Source organism: Typopeltis vanoorti, chromosome 14 (genome assembly GCF_054136105.1).
Source record: "Typopeltis vanoorti isolate ZY-2024b chromosome 14, IOZ_Tvanoo_1.0, whole genome shotgun sequence".
Lineage (NCBI taxonomy): Eukaryota > Metazoa > Arthropoda > Arachnida > Uropygi > Thelyphonidae > Typopeltis > Typopeltis vanoorti.
In genome coordinates this window covers 90,540,843-90,561,065 of record NC_143562.1, presented here as the reverse complement: position 1 = coordinate 90,561,065, position 20,223 = coordinate 90,540,843, and the positions used below count along the sequence as shown (strand labels likewise).

At 32.6% G+C, this 20,223-nt stretch overlaps 1 protein-coding gene across 5 annotated transcripts in view; it reads right to left on the bottom strand.

The window, feature by feature from the left end:
- LOC150099751 (lachesin-like) overlaps positions 1 to 20,223 on the bottom strand; it is a 373,707-nt gene that overhangs the window by 42,561 nt on the left and 310,923 nt on the right. For all 5 annotated transcript variants that reach the window (XM_090404151.1, XM_090404155.1, XM_090404152.1 and 2 more), the window contains one exon: positions 11,993 to 12,186. In XM_090404151.1, coding sequence (XP_090260277.1) covers positions 11,993 to 12,186 — 194 coding nt within the window. The remainder of the gene's footprint in view (positions 1 to 11,992; positions 12,187 to 20,223) is intronic.

The window sequence follows — 20,223 nt, the reverse complement described above, 5'->3', positions numbered from 1 at the left end:
TTATTTTTTTCCTCAAGTTAACAGGAACGACATAAGACTGATATCCTACAAATATTGGAACCAAACTGCAAACATGTCGGAAACTTTCCAAATAGAAAAAGGTGTCAGGCAAGGATGTGTGCTTTTTTCCTCTTCTCTTTCATATCTATAGGGAAGACATTTTTGAGAGTATTTACGAACTGCTGTGTGTAAAAATAAGAGGAAGAAGTATAAGTAATCTTCCTTATGCAGATGATATATTGACTGCTGAGAATGAGGAAGGTTTGCAGAAATTAATAAAGCAAATAAATATATACAGTAAAAAATAGGTCCGTCCATTTAATTAAAAAAAAAACGAGAATGCCGAATTCGGCAGTGAAATACGCTGATGTTTACGAAATCCGAGAACATTAAATATTGTAATTCAAAATTACTTAGAAGGATATTTAAATATCTTTTTTTTTTCACTATCAAAGGTCATCACTTTGTTCTTAGCGATTATAAAATAAGATAAATACAGTAATATTCAGATAATTCTGAAGCAGTAAACATCTTTAAAAGGTACTGAATCGTTTCTCCAATCTTGTAAAAAAACGTTTTGAATTCTTAGATGATATTTGGCTTTGAGCAATTGAATGTAAATATTATTAACGATTTCTTGTTTTCTAGTGAAAGAAAATTCTTAAGCATTATTAAAAAAAATTTCGGTTTTCAGTAATATTGTACGAGGCGTTCCAAAAGTCATCACTCCGATTTGTTTGTTTATAACGTTTTCCTTCAAGTTATCTCGTCGCTCCCCACCCCCAAAAAAAGGGCCACTGTCGTCAAATTGGGCCTAAAATGTCCATACTGTGACATTATGCGTTCAAAAAACCCTCCCAAAATGATCGTACTTCCTTGAACAGATCCACCAAGATCTGCAGCACCACCATCTTGGTACAACTACACGTTTTCTAGACTTAACCATCCGAATCACTTTGTAGAAAAACCCAAGGGTTTTCGTTACCCAAAACTGCATTTCATCGTTGATGAAGTAATTTCGCTCAAAATGAGTTTCAAAATGCATTTATGATCATTGCCCGTACAAAAGAGTGATATAACGTATATTATACATTAGTACCTCATCAACTAAGAAGTATATCAACTGTGGACTAAGGAGTAAAACAATAAATAATTTGTAAACTCTGTTCTATATTGCGATCGCAATGTAGAACAGAGTCAAAAAACAAGGCAGGAGTACTGAATACATAAACAGGAAGTTGGCTAGAACTTGTACGTGGCAACTTAACTGATAACATTATTGCTCATATTTCAAGGGAGGGGGGGTTATAATCTGAATTAGAACTGTCTACCACTTCGCTTCTAAATTGCACATCAGCATCTGCTTTTTGGCCTTAGCACTTGCCTCACTTTTTTATATTTGGAGCATAACTTATTTTTTAGATGAAGCGGGTAAAATATGGCCGAATAATAACAAGTCTGTGTTTACTCTTGCTTTTCGCAGGATCAAAAAAAAAAAAAAAATCTACTACCTACATATAAGGCTGGATAATTCACGTTCTGTTGAAAAGACCTTATAATGTATTGAATTCCTACTCGAGCATTGGCGTTATTGCTAGAGCTGAGAAGCTCCGTTTGAGATTACAAATGTCCACCCGATTTATTTTAAAATAGTGAACCCTTTTCTTTAGGAAAGCTGAAGAATCTTTATTAAGGACTTTTCAACTGAAGGTGAATTAGCGGGTTTGATACTGAAGTATTTCTTTCTCTACCCAAAACTAGCCAGAAGAATACATTAAGCATTGGCCTCGTAGCCTTAATTGCTTCTAATCAGGCAGAAATTCTCAGAAATACACCTGAAATAACGTCAAAAACGGCTATGTTCCAAATGTGGTTGAAATCAGTTAAACCATGCGACCTCTCTTAATATTTTCAAGGTTCTCTAGTAAATAATAAATCCCCCAACGGCTTTAAAAGGAAGAGGTGAAGTTTCTTTTTCCCCATCTGACTTTTTTTTGAAGACAGTTAATTCTTATCCGTGGAGTCCAAGTTATCAATGAATCAGGTCCTTTCAGGAGAGACAGTTCAGTTGACAAAATTGCCATCATCTTGTGACCCTAAATCGCATCGGCATTATTGTTTATAATAATGGAAGTTCTACGGTTATTATTATTATTATTATTTTGAGATGGTCGCTTAAAATCCAAGTTTAGGGTTGGATGAACAAACTTGCCTGTGACAAAGATCAATCAACACGGGAACAGGCTGAAGAAAGCTTCATTTCTTACAATTACTGTCTCAAATTTAGCAACTTGTGTTGTATTTGAGAATTTCAGGACAATAATATTTAAGATTGAAATAAAAACGGTAAGTGCCACAAGTTGAATTTCGGCTCTTGTCATAGAGTCCTCGCAATGGTAATCAGACTCAATGCAGCTACTCTTGGCAATGATTCTTGTGCATTTTGTTAAAAGGGGCACCCAGGTATGCAATGCGAGATGCTAACCTTTCTACTACACTTCATACAATGAAGGAGAAAAGAAATTTCTGGCAAGGACGCATTTTAGTGAGAACTTTCCAAATCCACAGATCGCCTGATGAAAAAGATGGTCTGTTTGGGTGATAGGTTAATCTTCTTATCTCCAGTAATCGGATTAACTAAAGAAGTAATTTCTTCCTCTTATCTTAAATTTTGGGTCATTGTCATATTTAATCCTCTTAAGTGGAATAAATAAGTTAATTATCCCTCTCCCTTTTTTTTTTCGAAGTGGTGAAATACTGTAAAAAGATCATGACTGTGGCTTCTTTCACATATAGAAGCAGCATTGTTTATGCAGAGGTTAGTGAATGCTAAAAGGTTAATTATTTTTAAGTTTTCTTCTGAAATGCATTTTACACGAAAAAATAAAATATTTCAAAATGATGAATTCGATATATTAATAAACATATTGTGAAAGAAAGAAGAAACAAATTACTACACTTGTTGTTGGTGTTTTTTTTTTCTTCTTCTATTCATGCTGGAAATCGTTTTTATTCTTTGAAAATGGCTTCAGCATTAAATAGATAAATTTTCAATTCAGAAGTATAATAAATACGTCATTCAATGCCTTTCTATAAAAATATATATTATTTACATCTCGATGGTCGCGTGTTTCACGCTTTTTTTAAAAAATATATACTGCATGGACAGTTTATTAATAACATCTATCCTTTGCTAAGAAATATGTGTAGGGGATAATATAATGGACAAAAAGCACGATATTATACTCAGAGTGTTGCGTACCTGTAGAAGTACTTATGTGTGTTTATCTCTTTCAACTATAGAGATACTGAAAAAGCCTAGAACCATTGTTGCCAAACTGTATTACAGTACTTGAAACAATATACACTAATGCGCATGTGCGAGATTCTCAGTACCAATGAAATTCGAGTATGTTTTCACCATACTTCACTGATCTGTCTAGTGCTCTATCCAACTAAACATTTGTGGCTGGAATGGAGCGAACTCTTTGCAAAACCAATACGCTTCCTTGAATGACGTAACTGAGTCTTTAGTGCACATCCCTGTAATGAGTGGCTTAAATTTCTGATCAAATGAAACGTAATTAATTATTTTTTTAAGTGGTTGTTCTTCCGTTAAATGCAAAATTATCGCCAAACTCTCAATTTGCTGAATGTGCCTTCCTTCCTAGTGGATTTCTCTTTTAAAAATATTTAAGGTGTATGGTATTATCCCTACTGATAGTTATTTCACTGGAATTATTAATGGAGAAACATCAAGTATGCTAAAATAATATTTAAAAAGAGCATTTCTAGTTCTAGTTTTTCTGAACGGTAAGGCTGATGTAGTCACCATTAAACCCATCGGTTATTTTCTCTTTTCCGTCATAATCTGGACAGATTTCCTTTTTTTTTTTTCTCCCTTCTCAGCATGATCTATCTAAGATCCCACGTCAGCAAGATTTCTGTTGGTCACCGCTTACTCAGATACAGTTATATCCCAGATGCCTCCAATCTGTTCGATAAAACCCATTCCATCCAGCAGATAGACGTCTCTTTCTAGAATTACCTTTTGCTCTAATAATTCCAGTACCCTGACGCATGAAACGCCTTACTATACTGCTATTGTCAATCTAATAATATCAAAAGATTTAACAAACTAAGTATATATTTAGAGATAAGATTTTGAATATATTAAAAATAATAAATGCACCAAAATAATTTCAGCTTCCCTAATACTAAAAAAAAAAAAATTTTATAATTTCTGTTAAATTAAGCTATTTATATTCTACAAGAACCCATCTCGTGTAAGCTAAGATGTAATACATGACCTTCTCAACAACAACGCGTTAATCATCTAACTAATTGTATTCTCTTTGGAACAAAATGATGAAGTGATACCTTGGGAGATCGTAAATATATTACCGCAATCTGACCTTTCCCGAATGTTCACGACTTCATTTTCACCCGTTACGGTACGCAGGTCATGTGGAACCCTGAACTTCATTTGCATGCTATTCGCCAGAGAACAACATTAAATGTGGAATTTCGATTACATTATTTCTGTAATTATACGTTCTTCATTAAGTTCGTTTACATTTTTGTTTTCAAGAATAAATAAATCGTTAGCTATATTTAAATTCTAAATAAGATGGCACTTTATATTGATACTATTTTTGCTTTTAACATATCACGCGACCGGTGGCTTATGACGTAGTTGGATTTCATTTGTTGACGTTACTGAATTTTAAAACGCATTTTATGCCAAAAGATTTCCTTTATGGGTTATGTAATATGGCGAATTATAATATCAAATGGCATTCATAAAACTTGGAAACAGAAAATGTGTATTCAAATAAACTCATACGAAAAGGAATTCGCATTTATTTGGCTGAGAGTTTTGGATCAATGAATATTTTATAGGAGTTGAAAGAAATTGTTTAAATATGGAAGTATAAAATAGGTTCTCATTGAAAGTCATATTTTTAACGTTGTTATCAAACTTTTTGTATTTTATTAAGAAAAAAAGGGAAACAGAAATGTTGAAAGAAAATAACAGAGTTTTAATTCAGTATTTTAAGAGTTTACTGTGATAAATGAAGTTTATTTTTGACACCTCTCATGTTAAATAATAAATAAAATCCACATTGGATCAATTGCTCGCTTGTATAAATATTTAATAAATAAATACTCTTTAAGAGCATGCTACGAAGTTCTATTTATATATATTTATTTATGCAAGTCCTTATAGGAACTTTATAGGAAATTTATATATATTTATTTATACAAGTCCTTATAGGACTTGTATATGTATAAATAAATATATATATAAATAGAACTTCGTAGCATGCTCTTAAAGAGTATATTTATTTATTAAATTTAATTTAATGACATTTTAAATATATATTTATTAAATTTAATTTAATAACATTTTAAAAAAATATATATATATACAAGCCTCATTTTGTTATTCTTCAAATGTCAAGTGCGAATTCAACATCTGAATTAATATAACCTAAAGTTTATTCAGAATACTCGAAATTACTATAAATATGGAAGAAAAATGTGCTCTAGAAGTAAAATAACTTTCCATAATGTTACGTGATATGAATAGAACAATGCGATTAAGGATATCCAACAACTGTTCACACTAACCAAAGCGCTTTGCTACAAAATTCTATGCGGTACTCTAAGTCCAAATATCTTTCTTTCCCCCGTTTCCAAATATACTAACAAGAACACCTAAATAACTGACTGTGAGCAGTTTTCTATCGCAGAAAAGGGCTTAGTAACATCGGCCTGTTCCCATCTTTCTTCACGGTTCTGATATATAAGCAACTTAGTGTTTTATCTATTTGTGACCAGCTATTCCATAAACCTCATTGCTCCATCACATGGTTATTATCCGAAATAGCACACAGAAAACACTTAGCTGGTCTAAACTTGTAGGATCACATGAGCTGCCTACAGCGACTTCTGAAGGAAATAAACGATCACTGTAAATGAAAAAAAAAAAAAAATCACATTTACTACAGCAGATCAAGGCTGAATTTTTCATATGTTTGTTGGTGCTTACTGAATGCAATTTTCCCTAAGGGTAAGACAGTTTTAAAGGAGGTTTCAGCAACAGAATGCGTTCTTTAGACATTGATCCAAAGGTTATTTTTGATACTGTTCTGTGTTCATTTTTATTTCAGAGTCTGTTCACAGTTCTTGAAGTGTACAAACAATTTTTTGGATACGGAAATTAGGATTAAAAAAAGAAACTCATCGACCACAGTCTATTTGGTTAGAGTCCTTGCACTTTTTAAAGTAATATTGTTCGCATTTCCAAGTAGAAATGCCGATTACAGTTAAGCACGTCTTTTAGAGAGAAAAAAAAAGTTTGCACATTAGCCCCTGGATGTAGTAAGAAAGGCCATTTTGCCGAATGGAGGAAGAGATTGGAGACGAAACACGTAATATGGCTCATGAGATACATTCGGGTTGAAAAATGTCAAGTAACAGTGGGTCTAACTGATATTGCACTCACGCAAATTTAAATAAATGCACGCAATTCACGGAATAATAAAAACGAAGCGATCGCCAAACCAATAGATGTGTTGTTGTCGTGTACAACACCCAACAGAATACAAAGGACGCAAATGAGTCTTTGCGTCCGTCTGTGAATTGGTGTGTAATCAAAACGCACGTTTGTGTTTGTCTGTATCATTCGGTTCCTCTTTTATATGTTCTACATTCAAGAAAGAAATAGTTACTGCTCAGATTTTAAGGTTTTACTTGAAAGCAAGCTATTCTGCTGCGAAAAATGTCCCTAGTAAAAAAACGGGCATTCTCAATCCAGGTGCTTAACTTACAATCTATGAATATTTCCCTCAGGGGTTCAAATATCGATACAAACGTACCTTACGTTTTCATATAAACTCTTACACAGCGATAGTTAAACTTATATTTATTTATTACTTCATCTAAATAGGATTTTGGATTACAGAGCCTTCCTAAATTTAAAACTACTTGTTAAAAGCAAAAGGAACCGGTCGAAGTAATAACCTCATCCACTGACTGAAAATGGGTGCCCTTCAATGCGGATTTCAACTTTGGAAAAAGGTAAAAGTCGCATGGAGCTAAGTCCGGCGAGTAAGGTGAATCGTCCAACACTGGGATCTTCTTATCATCCAGATACTGCTTTACAGACAGCGCACTGTGGGCTGGAGCGTTATCCTGATGGAGAGAATCCAAGCGTTGTTCTCCCACAGATCGGGTCTCTTCTTTCTCACTCGTTCTCTCATCTTGACCAGAACCGCAAGGTAATAATGTTGGTTAACTGTCTGACCCGCTGGTACCCATTCAACTATTACCACGCCATTGATATATATATATATATATATATATATATATATATATATATATATATATATATATATATATATATATATATATGTTTCAGTAAGGAAATACCGTGAGTAGACATATTGCTTACTATTATAATAACGGAATTAACTCACGTAAAATATTCTTCATTCGTAGACTGTTCGCCTAAGTATCACAGGTACAAAGGCTAATTAAACAATAACTGTTATATTCACACAGCGCCACCTAAGTAGCTAAGGTTAATTTTCTAAATTTATTAAAAAAAATTATATATATATATGAATACTATTACAAGTTAGGAAAGGTTTGCTGATTTATAGAGTACTATCTCCCACAAGGAGGATAGACGTAGACCATCTTTCCTAACTTGTAATGGTATATATATATATATATATATATATATATATATATATATATATATATATATATATATATATAATTAAAATATACATATATATAATATATATATAATTAAAAAAATAAAGTAAAAAATAGCATTTTTTTAACAAATTCAGAAATTTAAGCTTAGCTACTTAGGTGGCGCTGTGTGAAAACGGCAGCTACTGAAGCAGATAACACCTGATGATTTGCAGCATTGCTTCCAACAATGCAAAATTCGTATGCAACGGTGTGTAGATAGAGGAGGAGAGTAACAATTAAGTTGTACAATTGTAATCATAAACCACATTTTTGCAATCAGTCTCGCTATTTAATAGCCACACCTCGTAAACGGTTTTTTCCCTGTGGAGCAGATGTTATGACTTATCTAGTCCGTGGAATACAAACATACTCCATAAATTCTAGCAGGGAAGCAAACAGTAAGAGAAAATGTCGTCAAGATAGAAAAGAAACATTTAAAAAAATGCAATTTAATTCTCTCTGTCAATTGAAGATAGAAATGGATTTTTCGTAGTACATAGAACTTATATACGGCTAATCTGTAACGATATCATGCATACTCAAAATAAAACAGTTAGTGCATCCCATTATTTCTAATCAAAGTCATTAAAATGGACGAAGAATATTTATTAATCCTTGAAATAGAAAATCCCGGTAAGAACCTGAAATGTGGCATCTTGGAGTAGACGACATTCCGTCAGAAATCCCGAAGTATGAAGGTCTAAAAGTTTTCGGTGGCTACACTACATTTCCGATGATTGGATTCGAGCTCTCATACAAGAATATCTATGAAAACTATAAAAATAAATAAAACTGAATGTCGGAATTATAGACGAATTTTCCTGGTAAGATTTATGCGTGTATACTTGAGAAACGGCTGAAAACAATTGTCGAAGGGAAGCTTGCTGATCACGCTGGATTCAGGCCACATAGAGATTGTCAGGATCAGATTTTCACTTTAAGTCAAACAGCTGAGAAATCTTGAGAATATAATAAGGATTCGTATTTAAATTTTGTAGATTTAGGGGGAAAATGACAAGGTGCCAAGTGGAAAGCTATTCAAAACATTGCAATTATATGGAGCAACTGGAACATTATACAGAGCAGTCTCTATTTAAGTTGTAAGTCAGCAGTTAGAGTTCTTTACTTTAAGCAAAGTCTGAAGGAATCTCAGACTAAACTGAATAACTACGTTTATAAATTTGGTATGAAAATCAGCAATAAAAAAGACAAAAAGTGTTTTATAGTCTAAATTATCTGTAAACAAGATAGTGTTCAAACCAATTTTAACTTATGGATCCGAGAGCTGGATTAGAAATAAAACACTTGATTAAAGACTGGAAACATTTGATATGATAGTTGTGAGAAAGATTAGGGGCGTGAACAGATGGCATCGTATTAAAAACGAGGAAATTGGAAAGAAGTGGACATTGTTAGAATTCAGGAAAATGTGTTAGCAGAGCTAATCTCAGTGGTTTGGTCACTTGAACAGAATGGGAGAGGAAAGATTAGCAAAATTTTGATACAGCAATACTTGCCTTAAAAAACAGAAATATAAGATCTGATAATACTGGAGTGCTCACTCATTTGGAGGAATATTGCCGAAGGGAAGTTGGTGGACAGGGAATTAAAGTTTAGAGGGCATATTGGAAACGTGGCTAAAGCAGTTCATCGGATCACTTGGTTACTGAAGAATATCCTGACGAGCAGAGACAAGCTGGTTATTATTATTTCTCTTTATAAGGGCACCGATCCCATCTTATCTACTGTGAACAGATCTTATTACATGGATTTCTCTTGGTGATGAGGAGATGGACAGGGTCCTGAAGATGGTAGCAGGTCTACGGAATGAACCTTACTGAAGGCATTTTTACAATATTAATACAGAGGAAAATTTTAAGAACAAGACTGATAGTGTGCGAACTAAGGGAACATCCATGGAAACTGAGCAAGAGTGTTAGAATTAGATTTCTTTTTGCTTGGAGAGTGGTGAATGAGTGGAATAGGTTGCCAGAGTCTGTTGTGGATGCGACTGTGAATGAGTTCAAATCAAAGTATGATGGACAGTGCTTGGCACGATGTGTAAGGCCTTCCTCGATGAGTTTAGGGCCTTCGTGGAGTAGCCAATGATAGTAATGATTTAACTTTTTCATGTAGTATTATCATGATATCCTGTACGTTCGTGAGAAATACGTGTTGTTAGGAATTGTATTAATGATTACGGCTACTTTTTCTAAGTAAATAAAAGTTAAATTATATTAATATATTCTTACTTTTGAATAATGTTTAAAGTTTCAAATATCTTTCTTTTTTGAATCATAAGTGCATAGATTTCTCCGCTAAAAATTAAATGTTTCCATGGCAACAATACGTATAATACCATTAAACAAAATATGAGTGTCATATTTTGAGTAAATGATAAGATGCTCACTATTATTTTAAAATGAAATATACAATATTTTAGAGCATCCCCAAATTTTTCTTAATAAAAATGGGGATGTTCTAATCCTTGTTCATATGAAATTGAATGCGGAAAGCTAATCGGGTTGATCAAAGAGAAATGATTTTTGAACGCAAACTCCAAATCATCACACAGTAATCCATATTCACCATCCATCCGTACGGGAATAATTACTAAAAATAATCAATGCAAGAAGATGAAGACAGCATTCCTCTGTTCTTAATTATCCTATTCATGGCCACAGTCGAAATTAAAATTTACTTTTATAGTCCCTCACAAGAATATATCCTGGAAAACCAATTATGCTCCATCATGATAATGGGAAATTCGACAAATAAATAGCATGTTTGAAATTGAACTTGGTTCATTATATTCTCCCAATTTAGTGCGCAAATAATTAGATCTCTGCTAGTTATCTGTTGTTTTTTTTTCCGCTAAAAACATTGTCTTCTTCGGTGATTATTACGTACATTGAATTATGACGGTTATTAAAAAGGAGATATTTCCAGGCTTACATTCGACCCTAAATATGAATAATTCACCAGTCCAGCCTCCCGTTAGAACCGGATAAATTGTTGACGTGATATATTAGTGCAATTAACACAACCCTCCCGTTAAAAGATATTTCTTTTACTGGAAATGTCTCAAGAAAAATCTTGATGAACGTCTTCAAATTGATTCTACGATAATTGTCAATATGGAAGTGAGCCGAAGAAATGATTTGAACGTAAGGTTAATTATTCTGAAAAGAGGGACACTTGCTTTTACTTTTCAAATATTTTACATTATTTTCAAACTCTCTTATCTCATTTATACACGAAGAAACAGAGGAATAAAAAAAAGCACCCCTCCAATTAAGGCAGGTCTATCATTGCTTGAAGTAGAAGTCAGAAAAGCACCCAGCCAAGGTATGTTTCCCCGCTAATGATGGAGTAATGGTCTGAGAGCCATATAGGTCGGCTTTTATCGATTGATTGCATTCTATCTCGTGAATTGGGAAGCGCCCTGCTAGTTGGATCAGGAGAAGCTAGGATGATGGTATGTTATGTGACATTTTATTGGAGGAATTAAACCTAAAAAAAGGTAGCCATCTATTCCATACATCTGAACGTAACTACGGACTAAACTAGTCTATTATCTCAACACTTATGACGTGTTTATTTTTATTGACATGTCAAATAATTCTCTAAGGAATAATATTATGAAGCGCTGGTATATTTTTGGCAAATACAGCAGCAGCTCTGCGGCCATTAAATACGCCTTGGGCTATACAGTCTTTTATTCTGTACGTATAAGCAACATCTCAGGTAGTTAAATCGTAATACTTAATGAAAACTTCTTTTCATGAAGGTCATAAAGAATTCTGCGAGGTCATTGAACCTTATGTATGTTATTAATGAAAATGAACCGCTAGTGGTACACATAAATATGTTATAATAGTAAAAAAAAAATGCACTTGGCAGACATTACAACTATCAGTTAGTCGGAAACTTAGATCTCGTATAGTGCGACACGCCTGCAAACTTAACACGTGATAGGGCAGGTAAGAAACATGTATAGAATATTAAGTGTGAATAAGCCATGTTATTACTGGAGGAAATATGCTTAATCTAGACTCTAATATACACCAGTTTTGGTCATTAAGCCTATTATAAAAATAAGTGTAATCTGAACTAGAAAAGGCTCAAAATATCCAGCTTATTAATTGCATGATAGTATTTATTTCAAGCCAACTGCCTCTGTACTTATGTGGAATTTAGTATAAAGAAAATGCAAGCTTACTGTTCTGTCTCCTAAATGCCTAACTCTGCATGGAAGGTAGGCTGTTTTTCCTGACGTTGTGGTTATATTTCTACTGGTGGCATTGTCAAAGTATGGTACAGGCTCACTATCTGTAATCCTCCTTGGACATCGGGTTAATAATTTTGTGCCTTGCACACTTCGATTTCTATCGTTCTCTCGGATTTCGGAACATGCTAAAGAATAATAAAAAAATATGAATTAAGAATATGTGCACAATAGTATTTATGATACTATTTATATTAAGGTTAGTATTTATTTTCTCAACATAGAGAAGAAACAGTGACATTGTTAGAAGCGTTTATTTGAAATATAATTATTTCTAAATTAGAAATGTAATAATTGGCTTGATTATTATAAAGCAAATTAAAATAAATCGTATTTCATTGAAAATTTTTAAGAAAATTATGATAATTTGAAAAGAAAAATGCAATAAAGAAGAATAAAACTGAACACCACTATATATTTTGTATACATTTCTAGATAAAGAACGTTGCAAAAGTTATAAGACTCTTGCAACGTTATAAAAGAACAACAGAACGTTATAACGTTATAAAAGAACAACAGAACGTTTAGAACGCTATAAAAGAACAACAACTTTGTTGTTGTTCTTTTATATAACTTAGTGGAATTATTTTATAATTGTTCGGAATTTAGTAAGTATATATATATATATAAAGAAAATACAAGAGATAGAGATTTTAATAATAGAAAAAAAAATAACAAAACACGAGAAAATCACAATAATACTTATAAATTATTGCACATTCTGGAAATAGTTCATAATGTGGAGAAATTCAAAGATGTAGTTCATGTTTATTTTTTACACTGCTGATGATACTGTAATAATAATATCTTAACTATTGCCATATTTGATACTTTCCTTGGGAATGCATCTGGGAACTAATACTTTATATAGCAAATTTATTATTATAAAATAAATAAAAACATTTTATGTAAATTTTTTTAATGAAAATAAGATAATTTGAAAAAAATACAGAAAAGAAAGTATTAAGAATTAACACCAATATTTATTTTGTATACTATTTTTGATAATGAAACATTGCACAAAATATGGGAAGAGGATTTTCTATTAGTAAAATCTCATTTTGTCTCATTTCGGATTTTTTGTGTTGGTTTGAAAAGGAGTTGAATAGTACAAAGAAAAATATAATGTAATGAAAATTAGGTTGTATAAAACTTTTTTATTAATAATATCAGACACATCACCCAGACAACGCTTATAACACAAAACTATGCATTTTCTAAAAAAGCACATGAGTTACTTTAGAGAAGCAGTAAACTTAAGGTGGAAGCTATATAGACCTGTCGGTTTTATTTCATTCACATTGACCTTGAGGTTCATGTGTCTGCAAATGCGGTATTTCGACTGGACAGCACATATTTAAATGATGCAGAACTAACGTTTTTCATGGCAACTGTCCAAGCATCTACCTTCAAGTTATTAATGTAGCACGAATAAGTCTTAATATGGTATACTACTCATCATTTTCAAAAGGTTACATGGCAATGAATAGCACGAAATCTCACTATAAAGGTACATTGAGAATTAATCAAAGTGCTAGCAGTTCATATTTTAATGTAAATTACTTTTAAGGTAATAATTCAGAAAGCTGTTCCAATCAATTCATTTTTATTAATGCATTTCGGTAGTTTGATCACGTGCTCAACAATGAAAAATAACGATGCCATTTCAGGTGAAGTTACTCGATCTTTTGCGTTAAAAGATTTATAAATACCAAGTTAGTATTTATAATTTATTCATAGAATGATGAAGCTATTTCGTGTACAGTAATCTGGAAATTCAACTTCATTTAAATATCTGATTTTTCAATGGAAAATGTTGCACTTACGGTATTAATTGTATTTCGAATTAGATTACCTGTAATATAAAAGCGTGACAGTTAACAGATCGGCTAATTGTATGTATGTAAAAAAATTAGATATTTCCTTTCTCTTCTTTAAAAAAGCAAGCGAAGCGTCTCTTTGACCTTTATGTTCATTATAACACAACTTAAAATATTAATTTTATTAAAAGCGACCATTACTTTTTTTTTTTATTGTTGTTTCGTGTCTCCAGCTGTACGTTGAAGGTGTTACTATAGAAATATTGACACAAGAAAACACTTCAATGATCTTGAATATGCTATAAAAAGTGTCCTAGTTTTCTTATGATCTGCAGCACGCATTTGTGTTTAATATAATAATTCCCCAAGCATTATATTTTAACACAAAAAAAAGTTCCTCTTTCACCTTCCATATTAATATTTATTTTGCTGATTTTCGATGCTTTTGACTGGGAATTTTATTCCCGATTTCAAACAACCAAGGTTAAATACACTGTCGATAGAAAAAAAAAGGAATATTTATTTTCAAACAAATTAATATATGTCTTTATTATTCTTTCAAAACAGGACACGAAAAATAGAATGACTGCCTACTTCGTCAAGAAAAAGCTTGGTAATGGTGTCAACATGAATTATAGTTGAAGATTTGCATAAACATACCATTCATTGGATATTTATTTGCTTAAGCAAATGTTCGACTGTGTTTAATATAGAATGTTTACATGCAACCAAATAATAAATCAATCTATATATATATATATAGCACAGACTGTTTCTATTCTTCAAAGATACTGGATATTTGCTACCATCGTTCAATCACTGCCTATTTCATTTAACAAGTGTTTCTTTGTAATTACTCCAGACATCCAAAATCTCATTATCTACAATTTTCAAATAACTCTCATTGTCTGATTCCTGTTTCACTTCTCTTTCCAACGTTTCTAACTTTTTTTTTCTTAATAATCTTTGTGATATTTCCTTTTTATATTCTTCTCAAGAGTTGAGTTCAGCTACTTTCACAGATATCTCTCTTACATTTTTCTTTGTAAGTCAACGTGCTGACTTAATTGCTAGAAACTTTTGCTAGCAATAAGTCTGCACGTCTGCTGACCTCTTTAATCTTTTTGAGTCCGCCATAAAGTTCCGATTTTTCTCTCCTGGCAGACAACTTCGCCACTTGCCTAACTGGTAAAATTAATCAATTTTTCTTCTTATTCTGACACTCTCTATAACTTTGGTTCTGTATTTTTAACTTCATTTTTTTTGGGGATATTATTTATATATTTAGTCTATGGTTCATATCTGAAAGTTACTTAACTAATTCTTTTGTACATATTTTTCTTTTTAATAAGATATTCATTTCCACTCTTCTTTAAACAAAATGGTGATTATTAGCTATTTCAAATCCCATATGTATATTTTTCGAATAAATCATACTATTATTTAACAGGATCGAATAGTGTAAGTCTTCCCCGGGAACTTCCACTATCTCTACGTGGTTGTCTTTTGCTAGCCAATACTGGATACACTTTGTTCGACTAAGTTAGCCTATCCCTCTTCGTCCAGTATCCAGTCTTGAGAAGACTAGGATTGAAAAAAAAATAAGAAATCAGATGATTTTCTTTTGGGCTTTTGAAGATCATATGTAATTAGTTTCTTTTTAATTATCATTAAAACAGCTATCGTTTTGGAAATGTAATATATAAAGCAATATGAACTAGAGAGAATGCAACGTGAATATTTCTGCAGTATTTAAATTAAAAATAGCCTTAAAATCACATTCATCATTAAATAATTTTTACACTACAATATTATTTGGCTATAATCCTGTTAATAGGATTAAAAGAAATAAGACTAAGTGTGTATCTTTGACTTAAATTTGATTGGAGGATTTCTCCTGTCAGAGCTTACTGAATCTTCAGAGACAGAAGGGTAATGAGGCCCATAGAGATTGCTTTAGATTTATCAGCTAGACAGTCATCTTTTTTTTCTCTTGAAATAAAGTGCAACTCACTAGAAAAGTATGTATTGGGAGGGAGAATGGGATTAAGGATATCAGAGAAAATAAGAATAATCTTTCACGGACTAAAGATTGTCATTTAAAAAAAAATAGATGAATGCCTTATTGATTTAAAGCGCTAAGAGGATTTACCAGTTAGGTAAAATATATTTTAACAAGTATACAACTTCTCATGGTTGTTTCCCTGAGTGCAAGGTCATAATATAAATAACTCTAATTGGTAGTTTGGTCTTAATAACAAAACGCACTGGACAACTATTCATTTTTGGAAGTGTGCCACATATTTCTATGACGCATGAGATAATCCAAAATGAATCTTAACATAAATCCATTTTTCGTCATTTTGATATCTGAGTATTGAGTTTATGCTCACTTCATCTAACACACCATATGGCAAAATACAGATTCTGCTACTATATTGCCTAAGGCAGTATTCGAAGTCTCTTTCATTCTTTTATTTATTTTTTCTTTTTCCAGACGGCACTACAAGTTGTCTATTGATTTCTGTTGGTATTCCGCTGCACTATTCTAATTTCAGGCATCCTCTTTGACGTTATTGTCGTGTAGACCAGAAAGGCGTCCTCCTTTTTAATGTTCTCTTTCCTTTGGGATGGCACAAGACATTTCTCTGATGCATTAGTTTATTTATTTCTGTGCAGGACATCAATATCTCTAAGATGTAGATTTTTACATGAGACAAGAGAGAGAGCTTAATTTTTCTTTTACTATGAATTCCTTCTTTAAAACAAATCGTAATAAGTCTCTAGCTTAAGGGATTTTAATAAGATGCATTTCACTGAACGAAGATGTTTACTTTCGACCTGGTCTTTATGTTATTCTTATTATATTACATTCAGGCTTAGAATAAATTAGAAGATGGTAATCCATATTTTAAAAATGTGCGTTAAAATTTGTTATTCACTTTGCAACTTAAAAATTGTGCATGCACATACATTTTTAACGAATATTGGAATAAATTCAGATTATATATGTGGTAGAAGGTTCTACTTCAATTCCGCAGATTGTAAAATTATGTATAGACAAACAATAAAGAAACTGTAATTTACGAGAGTAGAAAACCGAGATTAGTTTTCTCAATAATACTGCAGCTTCGCCGATTTCGTATCGATCGAAGAAAGTCGCCTATTTCATTGTTGACGACGTTTGTTACTCGCTTGGTGGTATAGAACTTTATTTTGGTGGTTCAAGTGTTATATAGCATCACGTTTGTTGTTGTTGTCAACTATAAAATAGTCCGCGTGGCTGTGCGCTTCGCAATCATATACCTGGGAAAGGAGTGTCCTGGACTCGATTCTCGTCGCCGACGTGAGGAGCTTAAGAATCTTTCTCAAACATAGCCAGGGTTTTTCTCCCCAGTTTATCTGGGGGGGGGGTTTCCTCCCGCAAGCAGGCAAACCGGTCCAGTGAACACGCACTGATTACAGTCATGAATACTTAAGATCCAGCCATAGGCCTTGGTCAGCTATGCCGGTCCCAAGCCTGGATAAAAATAGGGGTGGGGGATTGAGATGGTGCCCTACTTCCCCGTAAAAGGGGCCTCACGGCCGTTATATCATCATATGTTATAAAAAAAATATATATATATAAAATAAACTACCAAATGATTTTGTTATATATCAACAGACATACATTTTGACAAAACCAGCTGCGTTTCTTAATTCCAATCACAGCACATTCTTTGGGCTATAATTCTTCTTCCACTGATAATAAACTTCACTTATACTATTTTTTTTTAAAAGAGAAAACTTTATATAAAACCAAATTTAACTCCTTGTGAATATGAAGATTATTTCTGTTGCTACCCTAAGTTTGATATTACTATTCAATTTGATTACGTGTATCAGTTCATTTTTCAATACATATTGAAAAATGAACTGATAATGACAGATGTATTTATTTTTTACGTAGCTTATTAATAATTTTTTTCTTAGAAATTATATTGTAACTTAATTAATAAAAATATTTCTTTTAAAATTTATAGATAATATTTACCTATAGAAAAAAAATGCATATTATAATATTATAATTTAATTGGATAAGTACAAATTTCACTCACAAAGAAATCTTTGCAAGCTAGCACTCTCATATATTTATTTAGGTTTTCAAATGCGATTCTCGTAAGATAAAGAAGAATTTTTTTTTATTATTTAAAATGAACAAAATGCATGCCCAGAGAGCATATAAAATAAAGCAGAGCATTTTTTTCTAATTTAAAATTCGGTTGTACAGTTTATTGGAGTTGTGCGCTTCTTAATGATATATTCAAATGAGGCTCACGAAGTTCTGAATTCTACGGATAATTTTATTGCCACTTTTTTTTAAAAAAATTCTTTTTCTGTATGCCTTTCCGGGTAGAAATAAATACGAGATGGATTTAACAAATGATATTTCTTCTGACAGACAAGGAAATGCTCTTAACTACTTCTCCCTCCCCACAACTCCTAGTGATTTTTCCATTAAGCCCATGCTCTCAATGTCTCCTGCAGTATACGACGTTTTTAAAGAATGTTAGAAACTGAGCGATAGGAAGAAAATAAGCATTATTTTTGTCTAACAAAGTCGTAGTGTTGACAGCTAGCGTGTCGGGCGGATAAGGAGTTTTTAAGTGGCGTCCAAAAAGTAACGCCCAAGAAAGGATGAAAATAAAAAAAATAAAAAAATTCAAGAACGGCGTTCAAACCAGGACGGTGATGGATGGAAAGAAATGCTTCCTTCTTAGAACTTTGCACTCCTTGTTTCAAGCGGCCTACAGCACGCCTCACTTACCCAACAATCGCACTGCCTTTTTGTATGTCAGCGTAAGTGCTACACTGGAAACTTGCTTTCATTCTTCGGCTGAAAGTGAAATTCCCGATTGTTGGACGTGTTTAAGAGACGTAATGCTTCACAGATTTGGTTTCCACGGAAACCGCAGTGGTCACGTGTTCCACTAGTCGCTATAATAAATTTCGTGTTCGTGATTTCAAACCGTACTTGCTGATGATAGCGGTTTCGGATCAGAAACATTAAAATTTATGTGGAAAGACTCAAGATGTTGGAGATTCATTACGTATGCTGGCGATATTTTTTTTCTGTCGTATGATCAGAACGCGATCTGAATTCGTGATCGCACAAATCGAGCTAGACCGAGTAGCTATTAAACTTCTTAATATAAATTCAAGAAATAATAACCCAGAAACGACCACTCCCATTTCTGAGTCGGTTGATTCTTTTGGTGGTTCACGGCGACATATCCAAGTAGCTTTATGTGCAACATGCCAGGAAACTAACGTAAGTAAAGAAAAAAAAATAAGAGAAGAAAACCATCAAAGAATTATTTTTGGGCTATCTCAAACTTGCGTAAATAAAGCACTAAATTACTGAGAAAGAGTTTAAAGCTATTATAACCTGGATAACTTTTATAGAGCTGAAATCGGGACAACAAATTTGTAACCTTCCTTCTACTGTCGTTATTCCAATCCCATAACAAGCAGGCAGTCTTCATATACTATCTGCAGAACACCTTAGTTTGAGACATCCTTGGAGAAACAGTTTCATCCGTATTGTGCTGCAGAATAGTTTAATGTATATTCATATTGTGTTAGTTCTAAAATGCTAACTATTTACTGTTGTCTGATAAAAGGACAGAATGTGAGACTACCAAACAGGTGAAGAATTGACAACGTTGATGATATCGAGCAATATATAAATGTAATTGATATAATCAGATGCAAATACTAACTTTGCTTATGTTAAATTCCAGCGGTCTTGAGAAATATTCAAGAGATAATAACACAGCCAAAGATCCTCATACATCAACTCAGCTAGTTTCGAAATGTATGAGTCAGTTGATTGTCCTTCACTCTACTAGAATAAGGAATTTTCTTTAAACTAGAACACAAAGAATTCAAAACCTACAAAATACAAATTTAAAGCAGCATCTCAGAACAAAGTGTTTATACTGCGATTTAATGTCACTGTATTTATGTTGAGAAAAGTTGCAAATGTAGGAATTAATAAAATCATCAATGAATGCGAAAATACTAAATCAAATAGCTTTTTCGTGTGTGCTAATGACAGAGAATTTTACCCTCCTTTCAAGGCATCTACATTAAGACATTTCCGCGAAGATAACACTTAATACAAACCGAAGAACGAAATGATATTTTATACGCGAAGTTTTATCAATACTATTCACAGCAGTTTTTTATTCATTTATTTTTTTATGTAGTTTCCATTCACGAAAGGTTTTTCCATAAACCTACAGTACATTCATACCGTGGGACTTTTATTTTTAATTTATTGTAACCTTGCTCTAGAGACCG